General features: G+C 39.2%; 1 protein-coding gene across 1 annotated transcript in view; it reads left to right on the forward strand.

Moving 5' to 3' along the window:
- Window positions 1-1,409: 1,409 nt before the first annotated feature.
- LOC104518917 (serine/threonine-protein phosphatase 4 regulatory subunit 1) overlaps window positions 1,410-22,472 on the forward strand; it is a gene marked incomplete at its 3' end in the record, with an annotated part of 40,125 nt that continues 19,062 nt past the window's right edge. Inside the window, exons 1-2 of the mRNA XM_029084787.1 lie at window positions 1,410-1,558; window positions 11,942-12,048. Coding sequence (XP_028940620.1) covers window positions 1,410-1,558; window positions 11,942-12,048 — 256 coding nt within the window. The remainder of the gene's footprint in view (window positions 1,559-11,941; window positions 12,049-22,472) is intronic.

The raw sequence follows: 22,472 nt of genomic DNA on the forward strand, positions 1-22,472 counted from the left end.
TACCTTAGGTTTATCCAAGGGCATTGATTCCTTTCCCTAAATTTCTCTTCCATCTGCTTTGTCTCACAGCTGCTAGCACTTTCTTCCTTGCCTCTGTCTCCCAGACTCTTATGTCCTTGCTTGTTTCCCATCACTTATTAATTTGATTTTTGACAAGGATTTAATGTCCTATCAGCAACTGCAGAATCTGGACCCTCCTCCAGGGATGGGATTTATTTATGACCAATTAAACAATGTCCATTGATTCTCTACCTAGAAGACAGGACAGTTAGTTTGTTGGTAAAGAGGTGCTATTAAGTCAGTTTAGGTCTAAAAATATTAGTCTTGTGGAGAGTTTGGTGCTAAGTCTTGTGACATTTCAAATATGTTAAGGAAGACATTCAGAAAGTGGTAGCTGATTGTGTATTATAAATGTTGCAGATAACGATACAATGTCTGATAACTAATTGTATAGAAGGTAAAAGGACAATAATATTTTTGCTTTCCTCTATAGAGTTCACTTAAAAAAAAAAAAAAAGTTTGACTTCTGGATCTATCTGTCTTTGCCTGCTATCCGTCTTTATTTGCCAGTTTTCAAAAGGCTTTTTAGAGAAAGTTGGCTAGACTGAAGAATGGTTGTAGTGTACTGTAGCCGTTTATTTTCAGGAGTAAAGCAGGTGACCTGGCATAGTTCTTGCAAATAAGTGATTGCATTTGCAGGCTAAAGTGTTTGTTATGGGACTGAGGTTTTGAGTAGTTTAGAGGGTATATGGAAGCCAGAAAAGGTGGTATTTTGAGCCCCAGTTCTTCAGTCAGCTCTGTGGAGCAGGGATGGACCCCTTTTCCATTTCATTGTGGTTCCACGTTGATAAAGGTGTCTGTTTATAGGAAGTTTCCTATTGATGTGTTGGTTAATATTTGTGCAATAGGTGAATTGTGCCTGTTTTAATTGGCAGTTGGATATAGTAACACTCTTAATTTAGATTTTTATTTAAAAAATCCCCACTTTTTTGTTCTTTTGGATGATGTTGTGTTAACTCTTCATCTCTGGGCTAATTGCCACTATGATTTTAATCTGCATCTTCAAAAAGCTGACTTTAGCATTAGCTAGAAGTAATTTGCTTAATGAAAATATAAGATGCAAAAATACTGTTTGTCAGCTAAGGATATAATGAACCTTGGATGTTTCATGAAACATCATATTTGGGAATTTAGAGAAAATTACTCAAAATCAATTTAATCCAATTTGTACGTAATCAATCGCTCTTGTATAGAAAAGGCTTTATGGGGGTTGGGGAAAGCTAAGGGGAAAGACGTAGTGCAGTTAGTAAATATGTTGTCAGTGGGACCTTGCCTAGACTTCTGTATTTCAGACTAACAGCAGACATCATTTTAGTGTTAAACTACTGTGATTATAAGGAATATTTCTGATGTCTCTGATAGTTGGTGTGGATGACTACAGCTCAGAGTCTGATGTGATTATTATACCTTCAGCCCTGGACTTTGTCTCACAAGATGAAATGTTGACGCCTTTGGGAAGACTGGACAAGTACGCTGCAAGTGAGAACATATTTAACAGGTATGCTTTTTAAATGTCCTGTCTGGCTAATGGTATGCAAACTATTAATCTGATTCAAATCTGACTGAAGTTAATTTGCATGAAATAAAAATAATTTTTAAAAAACCAACAACTTTACAAAATTCTTCAGTTTCTACTCATTCTGCTTGCTGATACTCCTACTTACAGAGAACAAAATATTAATAATAACAGAAAAACATTTGCTTACCTTTTAAGCAACAGTAGTTCAGGACTTCCTGAACTTTTTCATTAATTAGACCTCATCTTTTTAGCTTTTCTGCAGATGCTAACATTCCTGTTGACACAGGATTAGAAGATAATAGTAAACTGTATTCATAATTCTATGTGGAAAATACTTCCTGAAAGGTCAGGAGAGGATAGTGAACAGCACTGTAGATTGCCAGAGGAACCCAAGAAGTGTTCTGCAGAATCATCCTCATCCATAGTTTACAGTTTGAGTTTTGCTGCTTCTGGTTATTGAAAATGAAAAACTGCTGAAAAGAAAGTCTTCTCTTACTGAGTTAATGCTGTAGTCTGCATTTCCCCCTTTTTATTTCTGTAATGCCACTGGGCTAGTTGTTTCATTTAAAAACACAGGTACTGTAGTGTACTTCAGACAGACACACGCCCCCACTCCATCCCCTGCACACAGACACTGTGCAGTGGAATGCAGAAATTAAAAACCAGCATTTATTTTAATTGTAAGTGCAAACAGTTAGAAGATCACAGAAATGTGTAAAATATGTTAAGGTTGAAGTTTTCTGGTGGTTTATTTTACCCATAGTTGAGTTTGGGCTCCAAGTAAATCTTTAATAAAGCATATTTGCTTTTATGTTGAATTCTTAATTCAGTAGCATGCAGAAGATAAGTCTATGATCAGCCACCCTGTAGGCTAGCCGCTGTTTTGTTATTCGTGGCCTGAGTTCTGTAAGGATTTAGCCCTGTGCTTAACTTCAGTCATGTGAAGTATTCTTAAAATTCCGTACTCCATATATGAACATCCCCTGTTTGGAAGGTTTTCATTCTGATTGAACTGAAGCTAACAATTATGGAATGGTTTATCTTATTGTGACCTCCATCAATCTGAATGCAGATTAGTTAAATTAGTTCTGAAATGTCTGATTATGACGTTTCCTGTTTTCCTGAAATCTGAAGTTTGTGTTATTTTACTAATTGACATGAGATTAGTGATTTTTCCAACCAGGAGAGAGGTTTTTTTTGTGTTTGACTTTTCACAGGGAGGGAGGGAAGAGGAGCCTTTAGGGCTATAGGTGACAGTTATGCAATAAAAGCCAGTAGGGGGAACAAACTCAAAAACTCAAGTCATATGACTTAATTTTCAACAAGAATAATGGTCCTAATACTTTATTTGCCCATTGTGGTGGTTTCACTCCTTTGGCTTGCAGCCAAACACAGTTGCTCTCACTCTCCCCCCTCACCAGGGGCCAGTGGGGAGAATTGGAAGGGTAAAAGTAAGAAAAACTCATGGGTTGAGATAAAAAAAATTACTAATTGAAATAAAATAATAATGATAACAACAGTAGTAACAGAATATACAAATATGAGATGCACAATGAAATTGCTCACCATCTGCTGACTGATGCCCAGCCTGTCCCACACCAGCGATCCCGGAGCAGACACAATCCCAAAACCACCATCCCGGAAGAGCAAGCCTGAACGATCCCTGAGAGAATACCCCCAGCTTTCCGACTGGCCCTGGTTAATATACTGAACATGACGTGATATGATCTGGAATATCTCATTGGCACATCCAGATGCCAGTTTTGGGTTTTGCTATTTACTACACTTCCCCCTCCCAGCCCTTTGCACTTGCAAACTAGCAAAAGACATGATGACCTTGGGTTCCAGCAGCAACTGATAACATTAGTACTTTATCAACATTCTTCTCATAACAGTTCCCATACTGAAACTAAAACACAGCTACTAATAAGAAAATTAACTCTATCCTAGCAAAACCAGGACACCTATTTAAGAAAAAACTGTTTCTCTGAGTCTCTCAGTGTGGATTGTGTGGGGTGTGGGGCATGTGTAAGCTTGAAAGCTTTTTGATGACACTGTCCAGCTTTGTGCATCCAATGCTTGCCTGTGCTTTTCTGCAAGGGAAGATGGGTTGAGTAACTATAGTTTTCCCTGGTGGTTTTTTTGTGTTTGCTTGTTTGTTTGTTTTTTTCTGGTATAAACTTGTTTAATCCTAGCTCTCTTTGTAGGTCTACTGTGTTATGTACTGTGTTAAGAAAATCACTAACGGACATCATATGCTATTGCTTAGATGTAACTGTGAGTAGCAGTTATATCACTGTAAGTGATAGTGAGGAACTGTTGCAGGCAGTTTATGATGATTCAGCATTTGTCAGTCTCAGGAATAATTGGAGAGATTTTTACGAGACGGATCAACTGGAGCATTACATAGGGAAAAGATAAGAATAAGCAACTTTAATTTATGTCTCTTAGTATGGTATAATAATGTCAAATTACTTATGTGTAGTTTAACATTATTTTTTATTATGATTGAGTTAATAATGTTTTGGTTGTTTCTGTGACCTTAAACCTGCATTTTTATGGAAGCTTCAAATTATAGATGCCCAAACCCTTGAAACATAATAATTGAGCCTGGATAAATTAGGGTAAGATTTTTTTTTTTTTCTTTAAATGGATGAATTTGCTTTTAGTTTTTGTTTGTTTGATTGATTGTTTGGTGGTTTGGTTTTTTTAAATGTTTAAATTTCATTTTAGGTAGTATTTCTCTTTGCATTTGTTTTTATTATAATTTTCTATCTGGTTAGTCATCTACATATGTATCATATTTGCAGTATGTGATTATATTGAATGATTAAAGTGAAGTGATTTTTAACAATTCCTGAAAAAGCCAAGTTTCCTTTGAGTGGATTCCTCGAGCACTCATGATTTCACAGCTGGTGTCTGAAGGCCAAAGCCGGTTGTTCTGAGGTGGAAGTGGATCTGTGTCTGCATCCCAAGAAATTTTAGCAGATCAGACTTGAAACTTGCAAATAGAAGTTGCTTCTTCATTTAAATATGCATGATTTTTGACAGGATGAACTGAAAAAATGAAAGTGAGGTAGAGAATCCTTTAACAGCTTCTCAAAAGGTGGAAGGAGTTGCTGTGTGATTATTTTTGGCATGTTATGGTCTACATCCTTGCTGTTTTTTATGCTGACCAGCAGCACAGATGTTGTCTTAGTCTATGAGAACGGTGGGGAACCTGACAAATATTACAGTAAATGACCCCTCTTGTATCTGCAAACCAAGGCAAGTGGGACTCTGGTTATGGTTTTATTAATGAAGAGGCAGCCTCCAGACCAGATCTGAGAAGCTTCTCAAGCATATGCTTTAATAATCCAGTATCATATTGCAGCAAGAGTGGATGCCTAGCAGAAAGCCAAGACCATCTCTGAAGCACCAGGTCTCCTTGTGTCTGGTAGCACGGTGTGTGTGCGTGCATGCATGGATGAGGATTCTCTTTTGCTATTTGCTTTAAAAAAGCAATTGCTGGTGCAGACTGGACCATAGATTTATCTCTTCTCATTTTAAAAATCCTTTGTAGATTTTCCTAAGCTTTATTGCTGTTAATAGATCTGTTTGAATAGTGAGGGAGTTCCTGAACAACAGGCGCTTCCTTTTGATCAGCCTACTTTTTGAGTAATTGATGTTGCCCTTTCTCTGCAAACCAAAGCAGATCTTGGCAGCAGACTCTCATTTATCAGCATGATCAGTCTTGACTGTCAAGACTATGTCTGTGTATCTTGCCATATTTCTTTGTGTTCTGAAGTACTTTTTTGCTTTTCCCTTGGGAGAATACCTGATGCCTTTCAAAATAGGTTTTTGGGGTTTTTTAATAGTTTAAGTTTAAAATACTCATAGAGCAGCACTCAGCAGTAACTGAGGGTATATTTGATCTCAAAGAGGGATTAAGTGTAGGTGTGTGTACTCATGACAGCTTATCAGTAGCACTTTCACTATCTACAGTTTGGCCTAAAGCATTCTGTGTAACTTGTCTTTTATGGCTAAAAGATGTGCTCCTCTGCCTTCATGGGACAGGCATGTGGTTTCTGATATGGTCAGTAGAAGGCAGCCTTCTTGCTTTCTAGACTTCAGGTGGAAGAGAGATTGGCATCAGAAAGGAGGCTGTACTACGTGCAGCAAAGAATTTTTTTAATGTGGCTATCTGATTCCTGACTCTGACACTTACAATATAAACCTTGATTTTACATCTCTGTGATTCTGGAAAATAGTCTAGAAGTTTTTTGAATATATGCTCTGTTGCAGGAACTGAGAAATCAATTTCTTTCCAAGGAATTAGAAGTAATGATAAATTTTTAGATGTATCAGGGCTATACCATAAGCCTTTCCCATTCTCCACTCCCTTTTGCGGAGTCAAGAAAGTAATTTTACTGCATATATAAAAACTAGGACTTGCATGCAGAAAGTACCCCCCTTAAAACAGAAAAATACTGTTTTCATTCCTCTGTGCTGTAATGTGTATCAAAAACCTCTCCAAGACAGTACGTTTGGTGGTACGTTGGGAATCTTATCAAGACTTTTCTTAAGGGTAAGGAGGGCCTTATTTTCATTCAGGTATGATCGGATTATAACCAACAAGTTAATTGAGAATTTGATTATCCACAACTGCAGCTTTTTTTTTTTTTCCTCCCCACTCACTTTAGGGGCAATGGGTGTGAGCTGGAACACAGGAGGTTCCGCTTAAACTTGAGAAAAAACTTCTTTACGGTGAGGGTGACAGAGCCCTGGAACAGGCTGCCCAGGGAGGTTGTGGAGACTCCTTCTCTGGAGACATTCAAAACCCGCCTGGATGCCTTCCTGTGTGATCTCATTTAGGTTCCTGCTCTGGCAGGGGGATTGGACTAGATGATCTTTTGAGGTCCCTTCCAATCCCCAACATTCTGTGATTCTGTGACTTTCCTACTGTCTGTGCAGCCTAGCTGAGTGTAAACTTTTTCTTTTTGGGGTATGTGTTGAGTACTGACAATAAGGAAATGCCAAACTCATGCCAAAGCCATGCAGGTGAAACTAGAGTGGCATTCATTCTGACTAGGACACTTCTTAACATTTTAGAATAAATTAGGTTATCTCTCCTAATGTCTAACTCTCCTTTCTTCTGTTTTCATACTTCAGTCTTTCTGAGCCTACTATATGTCAAAGAATAAAATTTAGTAAAAATGAAACAAACCTCAAAACACATTTTTTGTGCACAAATTTGCAGATACATGCATAGCAAATAAATGACTGAAGTTTAACTTTCACAATATAGATTGAGAAAGTTTACCTTGTAAGTGTACATTAAAATGATATAATCTGAACTATCAAAGGACAGGATTTGCCCAAAGCACTAAAAGGAGGCTTAATTACTTCAATACTGAATGTAGCTCTGTGTATTTTAGCATTTCTTCTTAAGAAGGGTGCAAAGATGTTGATTTTGAAATTGAGAGTTTATTCAGAAAATCTTCTGAGATCATTTGGGGAGAGCAGTGCCAAGATAAGTTGCTACCAATATTTACCTAAACTTGAAATGTCATCAAATCTTGATTTAGAAGTTCCACAAAAGTAGGCAAAGAAAAAATTATCTTCTTTCATTTTCTTTATCTTTTTTTTTTTTAACATATGCTTACTATAGCTAAATGCACTCCTTGTGCAGATGAACTGATTTAAATTCTATAGTGTGAATTTATTAACGGGCTAGTGATGGTGATTGGTACCCAGTAATTATTTGATGTAGAACTCCCAGTATTGATTCCAAATAAGGTCATAGGAGCGTATAAAAGGAATTTGAATGAGCCAGGCAAAGATATTTATAGCTCTTCTCAGAGTATATCGTCACAAATTCTTGTTACGCCTGTGGATGCAGAGTCTTCAAAATATCTGTCCCCTGCCTGTGGACATAAAGGCAGCGTGTTTGTGATCTATCCCCATCTTACCCCGCTGCTCATGGCAGTGGTGTGCCTACGAGCTATTGTAACTATCAGTTGTTTGGCCATTGGACGCGCTTTCCCCATGTGTGCTCTTGAAAACTTGAACTTTGCTAACTGTCCTGCACTTCTGCACACAACAGCTGAAGCGCTGGTACTGCGTGCTGTGTTCCAGCCTGTGGCCTCTGCCCTTTCTTTGGCCTGTAAACTATTTAATGGGTAAACAGATGCATTGCTGCTTAGGTTGCAGTCGTACACCAAAGACATGTATGGTGAATAAATAATTTTCCTTGAGAGTTCACAGCTGCAAGGCTATTGATTTGAAGCATCACTTGCCAGAGCAGCTAACGAAAGTGTCTTCAGACCTGGAGGAATCAGATAATGAAATCTGACTGAATGGGCAAGAAGATGTGATTCTGTTGGTTGTGGCAATGAAGACAACTGCTGGCGCTGAGAATGTGTAAAGGTAGAAGTTCTTAGTGGGGCTTGCTATCTCATTAGAAGCAAGCACTGCGCAGACCCAGGCTAGTGGCAGGAGGGAAATGGCAAGTAACCATTAATCCTAGTCCCAAATGGTGCACTGATAACCAGGCGTAATGTATAGTAACAGGATGTATGCCGTTGAAATAACTTATATTGTCATCACTAATGTTGGTGGAGTAATTTCTGTCGAGTACTTAAGGAGTCTGATTCCCTGTTAGAATGCAGTTTATGGGGACACATTGTCATTATCTCTAGAGGAAACCTGCTCTCTGTCTTTTTCCCTGTCATAGGAGGTATCTCCTTGCCTCTTGAGCATGAAGTATGTCCCCCTATTTTTGTTGCTTTCTTTGTGTCCAGACCAGACAGGTCATCCTTCAGAGCTGTGTTACAGTTTCACAAATGCTCACCTGGCAAGTTGCTGGGCAAGCTACTGCTCACCTTATGTTATGCTACTCTGCACTGATAGTTCATTGCAGTCCTCTGTTGTAGGCTTTTTGTAGCTCAACTGCCAATGTTTGTATGAGAAGGAAGATCAGACTGCTAGGCAGGGCACCAGGGACCCTTGCTTACTTGCTTAACAAGCGGAGCATGTTAAAGTGTGAGCTTTGTATTGGGTTTGCATGGCAAAGTTTTGGTAGTGGGGTTGCAACAGGGGTGGCTTCTGTGAGAAGCTGCTGGAAGCTTCCCCCATGTCTGACAGAGCCAGTGGTAGCCGGCTCCAAGACAGACCTGCCACTGGCCAAGGCCGAGCCCATCAGTGACAGTTGTAGTGCCTCTGTGATACCATATTTAAGAAGGGGAAAAAAATCAGTGTGCAATGGCAACTGCAGCTGGAGAGAGGAGTGAGGATGTGTGACAGAAACAACTCTGCAGACTTCAGGGTCAGCGAAGAAGGAGGGGGAGGAGGTGCTTCAGGTGCTGGAGCACAGATATTCCCCTGCACCCTGTGGTGAAGACCATGGTGAGGCAGGCTCTCACCCTGCAGTCCCTGGAGGTCCACAGTGGAGCAGATGTCCACCTGTAGCCCCTGGAGGACCCCACACTGGAGGGGGTGGATGCCTGAAGGAGACTGTGACCCTGTGGGAAGCGCACTGGAGCAATCTCCTGTCAGGATCTGTGGCCCCAGGGAGAGAGGAGCCCACGCTGGAGGAGGTTTACTGACAGGACTTGTGACCCCATGGGGGACCCACGCTGGAGCAGCCTGTTCCTGAAGGACTAAACACCATGGAAAGGACCCAGGCTGGAGCAGTATATGAAGAATTGCAGCTCCTGGGAAGGACTCATGTTGGAGAAGTTCATGGAGGACTGTCTCCCATGGAAGGGACACCACACTGGAACAGGGAAAGAAGAGGAGTCCTCCCACTGAGGAGGAAGAAGTGGCGGAAACAATGTGTGATGAACTGACTGCAACTGGGAATGATAGAGCAGTTTTGGTGGGCACCTGGTGCCCAGCCAGGGTCAAACCACCACAGCTTGCAGGGCTCAAGTCATTCCTCACTGGTTGCCTACATGCTAGCTCTCAGCCTGTGGCAAATGTGAGGTAGGTTTAGCTCTGTGTTCCGTGTTTGTGCCTTGGAGGCACAAGAAGAATTTTGACAGATTATTGGTGGATAGTGGCAGAACTAGGTCAGAGCTTGTAATGTTTGGAGGACATGAGTGGACCTAGTCTCCCAGAACACTAGATGGATGGAGTGAAGAGATTTTCTAAAGCAAGCTTATCTTGCCCTGTTGCCTTCTGTTGTAATGCTTTTTACCAGAATCTGCTACATGTTAAAGTAGATCCACTCATTCCCATACAAGCCAAAGAGGGAAATACCACCTGTATGCAGGTGGGGGCCATCTTCTACCTTGAGGCCAGGGGAAAAGTTGAATGTCTCTTCTTAGCTTTGAGTGGATTTAATAAATAAGCTGTATCTACTTAAGGTTAGGATTTGTGCTTTCACCTCCTGCTGTTGAGCAGAAGGTTTGTGGCCTTCAGCTTACAGGGTGTCTACTTCTGCATAACCATCTGTCCAGCTCACAGGAGCTAGCAAAGACTTACTGTGGGATCCGGCCACCGCAGTTCAGGATACTGCTAACAAAGCTCTATGAGGAGATGAATGTTCTCAAAACTCCCAGCATAGCAGGGGGCCATTCTGTAGTTCCCAGGAGCCAGTCGGGATGTAGTGCTCTTTATTGTGGTTCCTTACTTGCTGAGACCAACTCAGTGGGTCACTTGACTTGTCTCCTGCTTTCCAAGGTTCTGTTTAATATGCAGGAGACGCGTGCATCCGAGCAGGCTGGTTTATGAAATGTGCTTCATCTGTTCCTCTTCTCTTTTCAGAGGTGTCCAGCCCTTTAAAAGACCAAGTCAACTCTGCTTCTAGGTTAGTGTGTCCTGTAGTCTGTTTCCCTCCATTAGGATTTTGATAGCCAAACTTCCAGCTGTATATCAAGATGTCTGCTGAGAGATGTTGCACTTTTACCAAGTTGAAAAGAGTGAGGGAGAGGAAATTTGTTGAAGGCAAGCAGTTCTTTGCCATTTGTTTTTTTAGAAGATTTTGCTCATCTGTATGTCAAAACAGTTTAATTTAAGATAGCTTTGCAAGTGACCAATGTGAAATTTAAATTATTGGATTTCAGTTTGAGAAAATGGAAATTTCAGCTTAGCTTTGGGAATTCATGAAAACCTACTTCATTCCTCCGATTGCCTGGACTTGTGAAGTTCTCAAGCTTCCCCCATTCGTTAGGAATGTAATCATCTGTTTCTTGCCGGTTTGTGAGCATCGCTCATATTCACCATTTGTAGTGAACATGACCAAGGTTAGCTGTACTTCTGCTCCTGTCCACAGCGCTGCTGTTCACCAGCAGTGCTTATATCTGGGCTGCATCCGAACGGTGTTTCTGTCAGTTCTGGAAATAACCGGCGCTTGACCGTTGCTACTTGAGCACGTTGATAAATCGCTCCAGGGCAGTACAAGAGCCAGCAGTGTGCTGGACGCTGTTCCTTCGCCCATTCCACTCTGGGGTAATCCTGCTAGCTCTCTGAACTGAGGTTCAACCCATGTTGTCTAAAAGGGTGGGGGGGAAAAAAACCAAAGAGAGTTATACTATTGTAGACTGTTGTTGAGGAGAAACGTTGATTGCCACACATTGCCAACTGCATTGTTTAAAAACATCATGTTGAGGGTTCTCTAGGTAACTGATGGATGTGACTTTGTAACACAGGCTGCAACAGAACCTTAGAGGACAAAAACCTAAATTTGACTGTATCTTGCTGCTTGTAAGTTAATCCTGAGAAAAACTTCTCATGTATTGGAAGTAATAAGTGCGTTGATTCTGACTTGTTTCATGTTTTCTTAGTGTTTCATTTTTTACTTAATTTATGTCCCAAGCACACAGGGGCTAGTACGTTTTATTTTCATGGTATAATATCCATTGCTTTATATAGTATTTGGATGAAGTTTAGTTTCTAAATGTCACCACTGATATGGAAATTTTCAGCTTGAGTGTCATGCTTTTGTTTGTGAAATACGTTCATAATTTTGTTTAAAACGGTTCTGACAATAGTGTTGGTGTCTGGCTTTGTATGGAACATGTTAAGGAAGTCAGAGGTGAGGATGGAAGGCTGACACTGACTTCCTAGCATTCAGCTCCTCTTTGCCCACTTGGCAGATGATTACTATTTTTTATCTTTGTGGCTGGTTTCCCTTATCCTTGCAGACCAAAGGGATACTTTATTGTTACATTTAAAAGTTAAAATTTTTTTTAGGATTATGCCAGGCATTAGAATTAAGAATTCCCAAAGCAGGACTATCTAAATTTACTGAGATAAAAGTGAATCTTATGTGAAATTTTACTGTTTGGTTTAAGAAACTTGTATGACTGCACAACTTTTCTATTTGTCTGTATTTCTGGACATAAATAATACTAATTTTTAATTTTTCTTGTAAACTAGGCAAATGGTGGCTCGAAGTTTGCTGGACACTTTGAAGGAAGTCAGTGATGATGAGAGAGATTGTATTGCTGTGTTGGAGAGGATCAGCAGATTAGCTGATGATTCAGGTAGGTAGCATTAAATATTTTACTGGGTTAAGTAACTGAGGGAAAGTCAGAATTGCTAAACCTGTGTTCAGCACAGGACCAATATGTTCTTTCTCATCTTCAAACTAGGCTTCTGCAAATGCAATAAAATACTGTAAAATTTAATTTTGCTAAATCATCCCTCCAAAGATGACTTTTTTCCTTACTATTTTCCTCAACAGAATTATGCCCCTTCAGAAGGTAGGATTACCGCTCTCCATCAGTACATTTTTTAAATAACTTCTATTATGTACTTCAGCTATTCAGCAGATCTACATGATTATTTTAGATTTGTAGATAAAAGATTAATTTCTTGCCTTGAAAAGAATCCTGCAAAACATCTGTGCAAAGCTCCTGTAAGTTTTGATAGAATTTAAATGCTGAGGTTATTCCCTTGGCCCCTTTTGGGCAACCAGTTGTGAAGGTAAGAGAGGCAGCAGGAACTGGAAAGCAAGATGCAGAGAGAAGTAATGAGTAGGAGGGCTTTGTAGATATAGAGGGGCTTTTGCTTGTGAATACATTGAGACGAGGTGTTTGGAATAAAAGGCAAAAGCAGGAGAATAGTGAAAAACAAATGTGAAAGAAAGGAGTGCTTAAGAAGTAGGGGGCAGTAGATGAAGGGAAAAATGGTGTGGACAGAGCTGCAACAAAAATCCAGGTTGAAGATGCTCTAGAAAGAATTAAGGGCTTGGTTTCAAGTAGCTGATACAGATGAAGCACAAGAAGGAAGGCTTTGGCAGCAAAACATCAGAGAAGATCTGAAGTACATTCTTTTGTCATTGTAGGAATGGAGAGAAACTTGTATTAAGTCTTGTATGAGAAGAAAATGTTTCTTCTGTTTAATGTCTGTTAGTTTTCTCCCTTCTTCTGGAATTGCAGAACATAATGCTTCCCAAGGGTAAAAAGGTATTCTGCTAATTTCTGTTATTGTCATTACTGTCTTCATTTAAAATGCACGCTTCTGTTTTTCTGAGGGAATGTCCTTGTTTAGCTCGGAAAATAGCGTGTTGTAAGCATTACATAATTGTATTGAGCACTTCTCCAAGGGTTCAAGAGGAAAAAATAAAGTCGCTATTCTTTTAAGATTAAATGTGTCTCTAATTGAGACCAGTGGCATGCTACTGTTTCTAGAGTGCTTTCCTAGCAAAGTTCTGCTTCTGAAATTTGTGTGTACAGTGCTTGTCTGTGTGACTGTGTTAACAGTTTTGAGCATGGGAAACTTTCTGAAGCTTCAGTTCAAGTTTGGGAAATAGGGCAGATGTGTCCAGGAGAAAATGGCCTTGTGCAGCAACTTTGTAGCCTTAGGCTTTTCACTGGTGACCAACTAAGTGCATCAAATTGAAGTTTGTTTAGGTAGAAATGTAATGAAAACCAAGAGTTGAGCTCAAATCAATTTGTTTCCTTTAACAAGGGTGGAATACATTTTTAGTCAGGGTTGATACTTTCTCAGCGTCAGTAAAAGTAGCATTTCAGGCTTTTCCTGCATTTGTAGAAGCTGTCTCAGATCTACCAAACTAGTAGCACTGGATTCTGCAGCTGCTCCACAAATTAAATTTCTGCAAACTTAACTGTGAGTTTCATGCCTCGAGCAGTTGCAGTATTGGACTTAGCCTGTTTCTGTAAGACAGGTAATTAGAATATCCTTGTGTCTTAAACCATGTGAAAATTCATTAGAGAACTAAATCTGCTTTGTTTTCTTAGTGTGTGTGCTTGACTATTACTCAAACTGCAGCACAGTGGGTTTTTTTGGGTTTTTTTGTTTGGTTTGTGGGAGGTTTTTTGTTAAGGTTGTTATTACTAGACTTGTTTTTAATTTTTCTCTTATCTGATGCTTTTTTCCATTTATGATACTTTTTCCAACTTGTTCTGTAAAACAAAAAAATAAATGAATTTGGAATAAGAAAACAATATAAAACTATCTTTGCATTTTGACTTGCTTGGTTAGGGCCATCCTGGAGTCAAGCTTTCCTATTTAAATGCATGAATAAATAAAAATAAAAACACACTGTTTGCAACTAAACTACGTACAGGACATATTTAAATGCATGAATAAATAAAACCACACTGTTTGCAACTAAACTACGTACAGGACTTCTCATTCTTGTAACTAGGCAAATGGTGGATCGAAGTTTGCTGGACACTTTGAAGGAAGTCAGTGATGATGAGAGAGATGGTGATGATCATTAGTCTTATGCCTGTTCTTAAACATTTGGAGGTATTTGTCCTCTGTTGTCAGATCAAGTCACAGAAAGTGAGGTACTTTTCCCTTTTTGGCAGTAGTTGTTATAATAAACACAAACTCCAAACTCTTTCTGATACTGCTGGAGAGAGATGGTGATGATCATTAGTCTTATGCCTGTTCTTAAACATTTGGAGGTATTTGTCCTCTGTTGTCAGATCAAGTCACAGAAAGTGAGGTACTTTTCCCTTTTTGGCAGTAGTTGTTATAATTTGGTTTGAATTGAAGAAGGTAGCAGGGGTACACAAACTCCAAACTCTTTCTGATACTGCTGCTGTTATCTAAAATATTGGTGCCGCAGTGAGCTAGAAATATCCATGGCCCTCAAGTTGCTTAAGCAGTCCTCTGTCCTGTTAATCCCTTGCAACTTCAGAAAAAAAAAATAATTATTTTTATTCTTCATGCACTGTGATTAACACTTTAAGACGTTAAATGTAATCTCTCTTGTGCTAAACACCATTTTAATGTGAAATAACAATTAATCTTTACTAGAAAAAGATCTGGGTCCAAATATGATTGTAGGATGGAAGGCACAAAAAATCATGAGATTATGGTTTGGTATGATTGACACAGATCTTGGCATACCACGTGCTAACTAAAACCTGAATTTTTTGAGGCATCATGGCAACAGCAAGTATCAGCTCTAAAACTATTTTTAAAAAACTGTTGACAAAAAATTCTTAAAGAAATAGCTTTGGGAACTCATTTGGACTCTTTGAGTAGTGACTTATTAATGTCAACAACTTATGAAAGTTTCTTTGGGGGTGGGGAAGAATTAAATATTGCCTATACCTAAAGGATGCTAAGTGATGTTTTAACATCTCTCTGTCAACAGCCAGTGTGTGGGTTGCAGGTGAAGTTGTAGTGAAGTTATTTTGTGAAGGAGAGTTCTGACTGCTGTTGTGTAACTGCACATACAAGTGATATAAAGTGAGTCTTCTCCTGGCAGGGCAGTTTGGACTCCTTCCAGTGAATTAGTTCCAGGTTACATGTGGTTTTGCAGCTTTAAAATCACTAGTATGTTTCTACTGGGGAAAAATACCCACTTCAGGTGATATTGGAAATGAGCTGCTTTCAGTGCCGGCGGAACACAGGAGCTGCTCTGCCCTGATATCTACATGTGTCTGGTATCTGTATCTGTATGCATCCTGCTGTATGTAAATGGAAGCACAGGATAGCTGTTCCAGTGAAGGAAAATCACCAGTGGCAGTTGGGGAATCATTTGTTGCCTCCAACTCTCTGACTTGCCAGAGAAGCTTTTTCTCCAAATCTCAGTTGTTTGGAAGGCTTATTTTCTTCAGTATTCATTTTCGTGGCTGTAATTGAGTTTTACTGCTAAGTCTGTGGTGTTGCTGTGTGGTTTGGGCATTTTTCAGTCCTTCTGAACTCTGGACTTGACTAATGTCGTTGGTAGCGGGTTCCCTAGAATAGTTACTACTGTGGTAAGAAAGGTGCTGTCCTGTATTGCTTTTGAATCTGCTATTTAATCACTTTATAATTTCTCTGTTTCTTTAGCGATGTTGGGTATGGCTTCCCACTTAAATGTTTTTCTGGTGTCTTTGAACCTATAGAAGCCAAGAAGCAGCTTGACATAGAAGCTCAGTGCTTGGCAAGTGTTAATTTATCCCCCATAAACCCTTGTTAGTGATAAAGTGCTTATCTTTGTGTTTGAACAGCTGGGCCTTCTTCATTCTCAAATGTAGGCTAGCTGCAGACTTATGTGTGCCTGAAACAAGGCCCTTATGTCTGTCTTTTTCACTTGAGTAAATTAGTAGTATTCAAACTTTTTTTTTGGTGCCAGCTTGTGAATGGCTTATCTGACTTAAAGCTTTATCACTGTGCACACAAATACAATTAACTGGCTTTGAAAGTTAGCCTCAGGCAGAATTATTGCATTATTGGCATTTTGCTCAGTGTGCTTGCAAAGCTAGGTGCTAGAAGCTTTATGTCTTATTTTCTGAGGGCTTTTTTAGAGGGAGAGTCTGTATCTTACTTTCTAAAATATATGTGGTATTTTAGTGTACCATGAAATAGATGCATATAGGTATCTTTCTAAAGAAATGGTGGGGAAAAAGAAAGTGACTTCCTGGAGGACTGGTGCTTATTTGCTTGAATATAATGAACTGGATTTTTTTTTTTTCTGCTGAATGAAAGTGTCTCTTTACTGCATAGAATCAGTTGTGAATGCAGTTTGCAAAACAAACTGATTTTAAAAAAACAATTATTACACTAATTAAGTTTTTAAGAAGCTGTATAATCAGGCTTAATGTGGGTAGCCTCACAACCTTAAGTACTTAATAGTGTGCTTAACTTCTGTTCTTAAGACTATTTCAGTTACTGCTATTGGTATAGTGAGAGATGCCAACACCTGTTGAATAGCACATATTACAGCATTTCATTTAACAAAATCTTTATATATAAGCAATATTAATGGGAATGCTAATATTTGCCTTTCCCAGCTGTCAATAGTGCCACCTGTTTTTTCTCCCCTCCCTCATCTTCATGTTTCTGGATTTTCCATGTCTTTTCTCCCATCTCCTGCTACACTAAGAATTTTTTCCTTTGCTTGATGTGATCCTCTTTTGTCTCTCCGTGCATCTGATGGATGACTAACGGTGACTTTACCCTCTCTCATTAGTCTGTGTTTCACTCCTTGCTCTGCCAGTCAGTAACAAAGTCCATTTCTGGTTGGTAAGAGAAAAGAACCTGACTACTGAATCAGGACATGTCAGACACATCAGTCTTTCTGATGGACTCCTAAGCTAATGGGCTCTGATTACAGTGTATTTTCACTTGTCTAGATTTTCTTTTATCTTCAAAAATTTTGAAAACTTGGAGGGACGGATGAAACAGGAAATGAGAGAAATCAAAAAGGAAAATATGGATGACACTAGAAGGAAAAAAGAGGGGGAGGAAAGTTATATTTGGGAAGGAGGGGGATAGATAAAGTTTGAGCGGATAAACTGTAGAATTTATTTAGACTTTGTCTTTGATCATGCAAATAAAGTTCAGTTTTAGAATAGACATGTATACATATCCAGCACTATTGTTGTGGACCTTATATTCAGGCTGAATACAGAAATGAGGATCTATGTATCCAGCACTATTGCTGTGCTGTTAGCAGATTGCCATCTTAGTATGTTGTGGACCTTATATTCAGGCTGAATACAGAAATGAGGATCTATACAGGGGGAAGGGCGTGAAGGTGTTTCTTGTGCTGCTTGTTTCTCTCTAGCACATATAAATCAGTATTTTTCATTTGCCTTTCACCAAATTTTTTTTTTTGAGAATTAAAGTTTAAATGCAAAACTATGCATTACACTGTTACTTCTTACAAAAATGTTATTATTAATATTCATATGTACTTAAAACATTTGTTAAAGTCATCAGTTAAAGCAGCATTAGCATCACCAGAAGTTGTTCTTCCTATACACTTTTACAAGACAAAAACTTTAGAAGTCTCACAAATGTAGAGGAAATTGACTGCTGCTTGTATTCCAGAATGGTCATTTTAGGATAATGAAAGCTTTGCAGAATTTCTTCTAAATACTGTATGTTGTTGCAGAATAAGGTATTGTGAAATAAATCTAGTTGTGAGCTGGCTCTGGAATAATTATTTCATTTACAAATAACTGTTCTGGAGCAGTGAGTTGGTATTATACTGTGCAGCTCTGCAGTAATCCCCTTTTAATTTCTAGCATACAGCTAACTGGTGCTTTACTTCCTCATTGCTGAAGTGGAATACAGAGTGAACTGAAGCCTCAGCAGGGATGAAATAAACATTACACATTGATATAGGAGAGCTAAGTGTACGTGCTAGGACGAGCGAGACAAGTATGTTGGCACTCTGCTTACATGAGCGATGGTGTCAAATTCTAGGAGAAATTTAAATGGGTGGAGAAGGAACAGTTAGTTACTTCTATGATTTTGGAGTCAGTTTGGGATGTTGATTTAAATGGTGATCTGTGAAATAGCTAAAATTGAAGGTTAATGTGAGCAGATCAAAGTCTGCCCAGGTTCTGGAATATATTGCTGGTTTCATGTGGTCCATACATCAAGAGAGGTAGAACTGTGTCATTTTATTCTGGCAACTTATTTTCAAAGTTATTTCACAAACAGAAGAAATGGATGTCTATTTTCACTTTCTTCTGTCATTGTTTTAGTTTTGCTCAAAATCTAAAACTCAGTTCAGTATAATTCTCTATCTAGAAAATACACAAGACGTGACAGAATGAAATAAAATGCTAATGAATGAGAAAAACAAGTATGAGTTTGCTTCTGAGATCTAATTTTTATATTAATATTTATTTTCAAATTTTTTTGTTTTGACAAACTGCAGCTTTTTTTTCTAGCAGCGTGCTACTTTAAGGTATAGAGTTGTACCTTCAGGAGATGGTTTGAAAGAGCAGCATTTAAAAATACTTCCTCTGCCGAATGGAAAAATGCTGTTCCAAGCAAATGTTATGGAGAACCTAATTGTACACAGTGATTTTTTCCAGAGTGCCTAAAATAGAAACTTTAAGTCTTGGTGTGAAGCAAAATTCTCCACCTAGATTTTGTTTATACTGTGTGAAGGCCTGATCCTGACTTTATTATTCAGTCCAAAAATATATATATAATGCAGATGTATTCCCCAGCTGGATGAGCTTATGCTTTAAGAAGCTGCATGTAGTAATTTTAACTGATACTGCTGTGCTTCATTCACTGTGTTGATGACCAAAGCATAAATTTGGTTATAAACAGAAAAGCTTAAACTGAAATGGCAGATACTCTCATGTATTGAAGTCTGCTGGAAACTGTATTTGGAGCTGCCACCATCTAAGCTAGGAGTGGATGAAGGGAATTACAAAAGTGCCCTATCTTCAGTGGGAATTTTTTGCATTATTGCTTGGGTCTTTAGGAAACATAATGCAAAAAAAATGCTCCGTTGTAACCCCATCAGACTGCAAGATTAGGCTCTATTCAGTACGTGCTGGAACATATGCTTCAGCATTTGCAAGAGTTGAGCTCTTTCCTAAATTGTTAAGCTCAAGGTTCCGGTTCTTGCATAGCAGCAGGACAGCACAAATACCTTTTTGACAGTGAATTACGGTGTTGCATTACACAACCAGTTACATACACAGTGCTGGTTTGTTTGTTGGTTTGAATTGACCTTACTAAGATTGCAGAGTCATGCACTTAAAAGGTAGGGAATGTAAGAACTAAGATGACTTTACAGTTCTATTTAATTCCTGGGCATGAATTTTTCAAATCTTTAATTGCATTATCTCATCTGTCCATGATCCTTGCAAAGCCAGAGCTTACTTAGTAGCTCAGGAAGAAGGGGGCTCGCTTTACCTGAGCAGCTCGTCAGTGTTGTCAGGTGGTGTGGCCACTCTCTTAAGTGCTGCATAATAGATGAACCCTGTTCTAAAGAAAAGAGGATCTTATGTTTTTGGTACTCATTGCTCTCACTGGAATGCTTAGTAAAAAAAATGTAGTCCAGTTTCACAGCAAACATAGTCAATTTGGGGAAAGGGAGTGTTGCCATTGCTTTACCAGTAGGTGGGCAAGCTGTAGAGATATTAAAATCAAAACAGTCTGCCCATTTTGAATGCCTGGAGTCCGAAGCTTTATACATAGTTCTTGATATACTTAATACAAAGTTCTTGTTGGCTTTGATTGCAGTGGTGGTATTGGACTGGTCTGGTGGATAGCGTCCCTGCTCATGGCAGGGGGGTTGTAACTAAATGATCTTTAAGGTCCCTTCCAACCCAAACCATTCTATGATTCTGTTTCTTCAGCAGTGGATACACAGGGTTCAGACTGCAATCAAATGAGTAGTGTGCAATTACTCTGTGAAGAGTTTGGCTTGAGCATTTTGCACAGCTTCATGCTAGGTAAAGAAACAAATTTGGCTTCTCAGCATTTTACTGCTTTCACTCTGTTTTATTGGTAGTATCACAGCAAGCAGTTCCTGCACCCTCTTACCATCACTTGCTTGCTTTCATCATCAGATAGTTCTGCTGCTTGACGGAACTGTGTGACTGCACAGGGAGACCAGTCTAAGTGCCAGTTCTTGCTGTTTAATCGTGCTGCTGTGCTGCGGCAAAAACTGCATCAGCCAGATCAGTTCTTTGATATGGTTTGTAGTCTGGCTGCACGAGCAGTTGCTTTGTCATAATGGAAAGGCCAACAGCAAGTTTTGGGTTTTGGAGGGTGGGAACTGCCTGAAGTAAATTTGGAAACAATTTAAGAAGCACTGCTGCCAAACATGCAGTCTCAGCCAAATGTCTCTTCCTCTCTTCCCCTCTCCTTTCCCCTTCCCAAATCAATCAGCTCTGTCTGCTGCGAGGAATGAGGCAGGGGTCTTAAGTAGTGAGAATGAGATCCTAGAGATAAGAGTTATCGTACAAGCCTCTTGTACCCTTGGATTCTGTCCTGGGCATGTTTTGAAATAGCAGCCTTCTGGGGAAGGTGGGAGTGAGTCCCTCCAGTGCAGGCGCTGGGCCCTGGTTCCAGTTTCTTGTCTAGCAAGTTTCTGTCTCCCTTCCCTTTAGTTGCTAGTTTTGTCTTCTTGTCACTCACCTTGCAACCCTCCATTCCTCCTTGCCCAGCCTGGTGGTTCCTCATCCTGCTCTGTTTCCCATCTGCAGCCTTTTCAAAAGAGTTGCTCTTGGGAGAAGGGCTGTGTACAGTCTGTCTGCAGTGGTGATGGCTTTCTCCATCTCCAAGTGTGCTCAGCAAGGAAGGGCTCTTCAGTTTGCAGTTCCCGTGTTCTCTGTCAGCTACTGGGCAGGTGCAAATGGAAGGTGTTTTCAAGGCCGTTTAGCTCAAGCAACTTTGGGCTGGTTTTCACATGGATGTTGAGATATAAAATAACTCTTTATCCGGCACATTTTCAAGCCCCCCTTCCAGAAGTTAAGAAGCTAGGCCTTGTCAGATAAGAGGACTAGAATTCAATGTAGGAAGAAAATAGATGGTTTTGCCAACTTTAGTCTTGAAAACAGCTAATCTACTTTGGCTGAGGCTTTTTTTTTTTTGGGGGGGGGGGGGGGAGCTAAGAAAATATCCTAATGAAGAATTGCAACTTAGGCTGTCTTGCATTCTAAGGATTCCTCTGGCAAATTTGGTAAGGAAGTGAAAGATGAGTTACTGTGATAGGAAGTATGAGAGCACTTTAATAGTAAGAGGTGCTGCAAGCTCCCAATAGAAAGTGAGACTTGAAATTAGAAACTTAGACTGGTAACTTTTTATTCTCTGTCTAAATTTTTTTAGAAAAACTGCAAAAAGTAGTATTTACTTTCCTCACATTGATACAGAATTTAGCTTTCAGAATTAATAATGTCATTAACAATTGTGTTTGTCCTATTTACAGGTGCTTATTTTGGTCAATTATCATGTTTAGTAGTACAAACATAGTGTTCACCAAACTAGAATTTAGCCTTTTGTTATTTGTTCATTTTCACTACTTCAAGTCTGCTAAAACTTGCACATAGTTTCAGTAGTCTTCTTCAGAATCTGACTTCTTCAGTACACTTCAGGATGTGTGTATTGCTTATGGAGTTCAGCCTGTGCATGTTTCAGAACATCTGAAGATTAAAAAAAAGTGTTTTGTCCTGTGTGTTCCTGTTAATGTCTGGGCAGAAAAACAGAGCAGATTTGGAAGAATTTTTTTCTTTATTGTCATGAACAGCAAACCTATTCAGTATTGATTTATCTGGGATTTCATTTTGTATTTTGCAACTTCATCAGCGATTCATAAATTTTACAGAGGATTTTGGTATGTTTTTCTATAGGAAAAGTAATTTAAGTCTATAGACAAAGAAATGGAGCCCATAGGCATTTGATTGCTTTGTGTGCTATGATCTGTTCTGTTCTTATTGTCCTTGCTGAAGAAGAAGCTGCACACAGCATGGTACTTGGTTTATCTTTGTTTTGTTTTAATCAGGCTTAAGTTGTCATTTGTAACCAGTGTTAAAGAAAGCCAAGTGCTATGTGCATTGGCCATGTGAAATATGTATGCAGGTTACATGCTTCTATCCAGCAAAACGTTGTATTTTTAATGTATCGCGTTAATTCAAAATATTCCAAGGAAGATGGTTCTGGTTTACCTGAACAATTCATATGTAAGATTTTAATAAGGAATGCATATCCTGTGAACAGTATACATCTTATTATTTAAAAT

This window comes from Antrostomus carolinensis, unplaced genomic scaffold (genome assembly GCF_000700745.2).
Source record: "Antrostomus carolinensis isolate BGI_N321 unplaced genomic scaffold, ASM70074v2 scaffold13724, whole genome shotgun sequence".
Taxonomy (NCBI): Eukaryota; Metazoa; Chordata; class Aves; order Caprimulgiformes; family Caprimulgidae; genus Antrostomus; species Antrostomus carolinensis.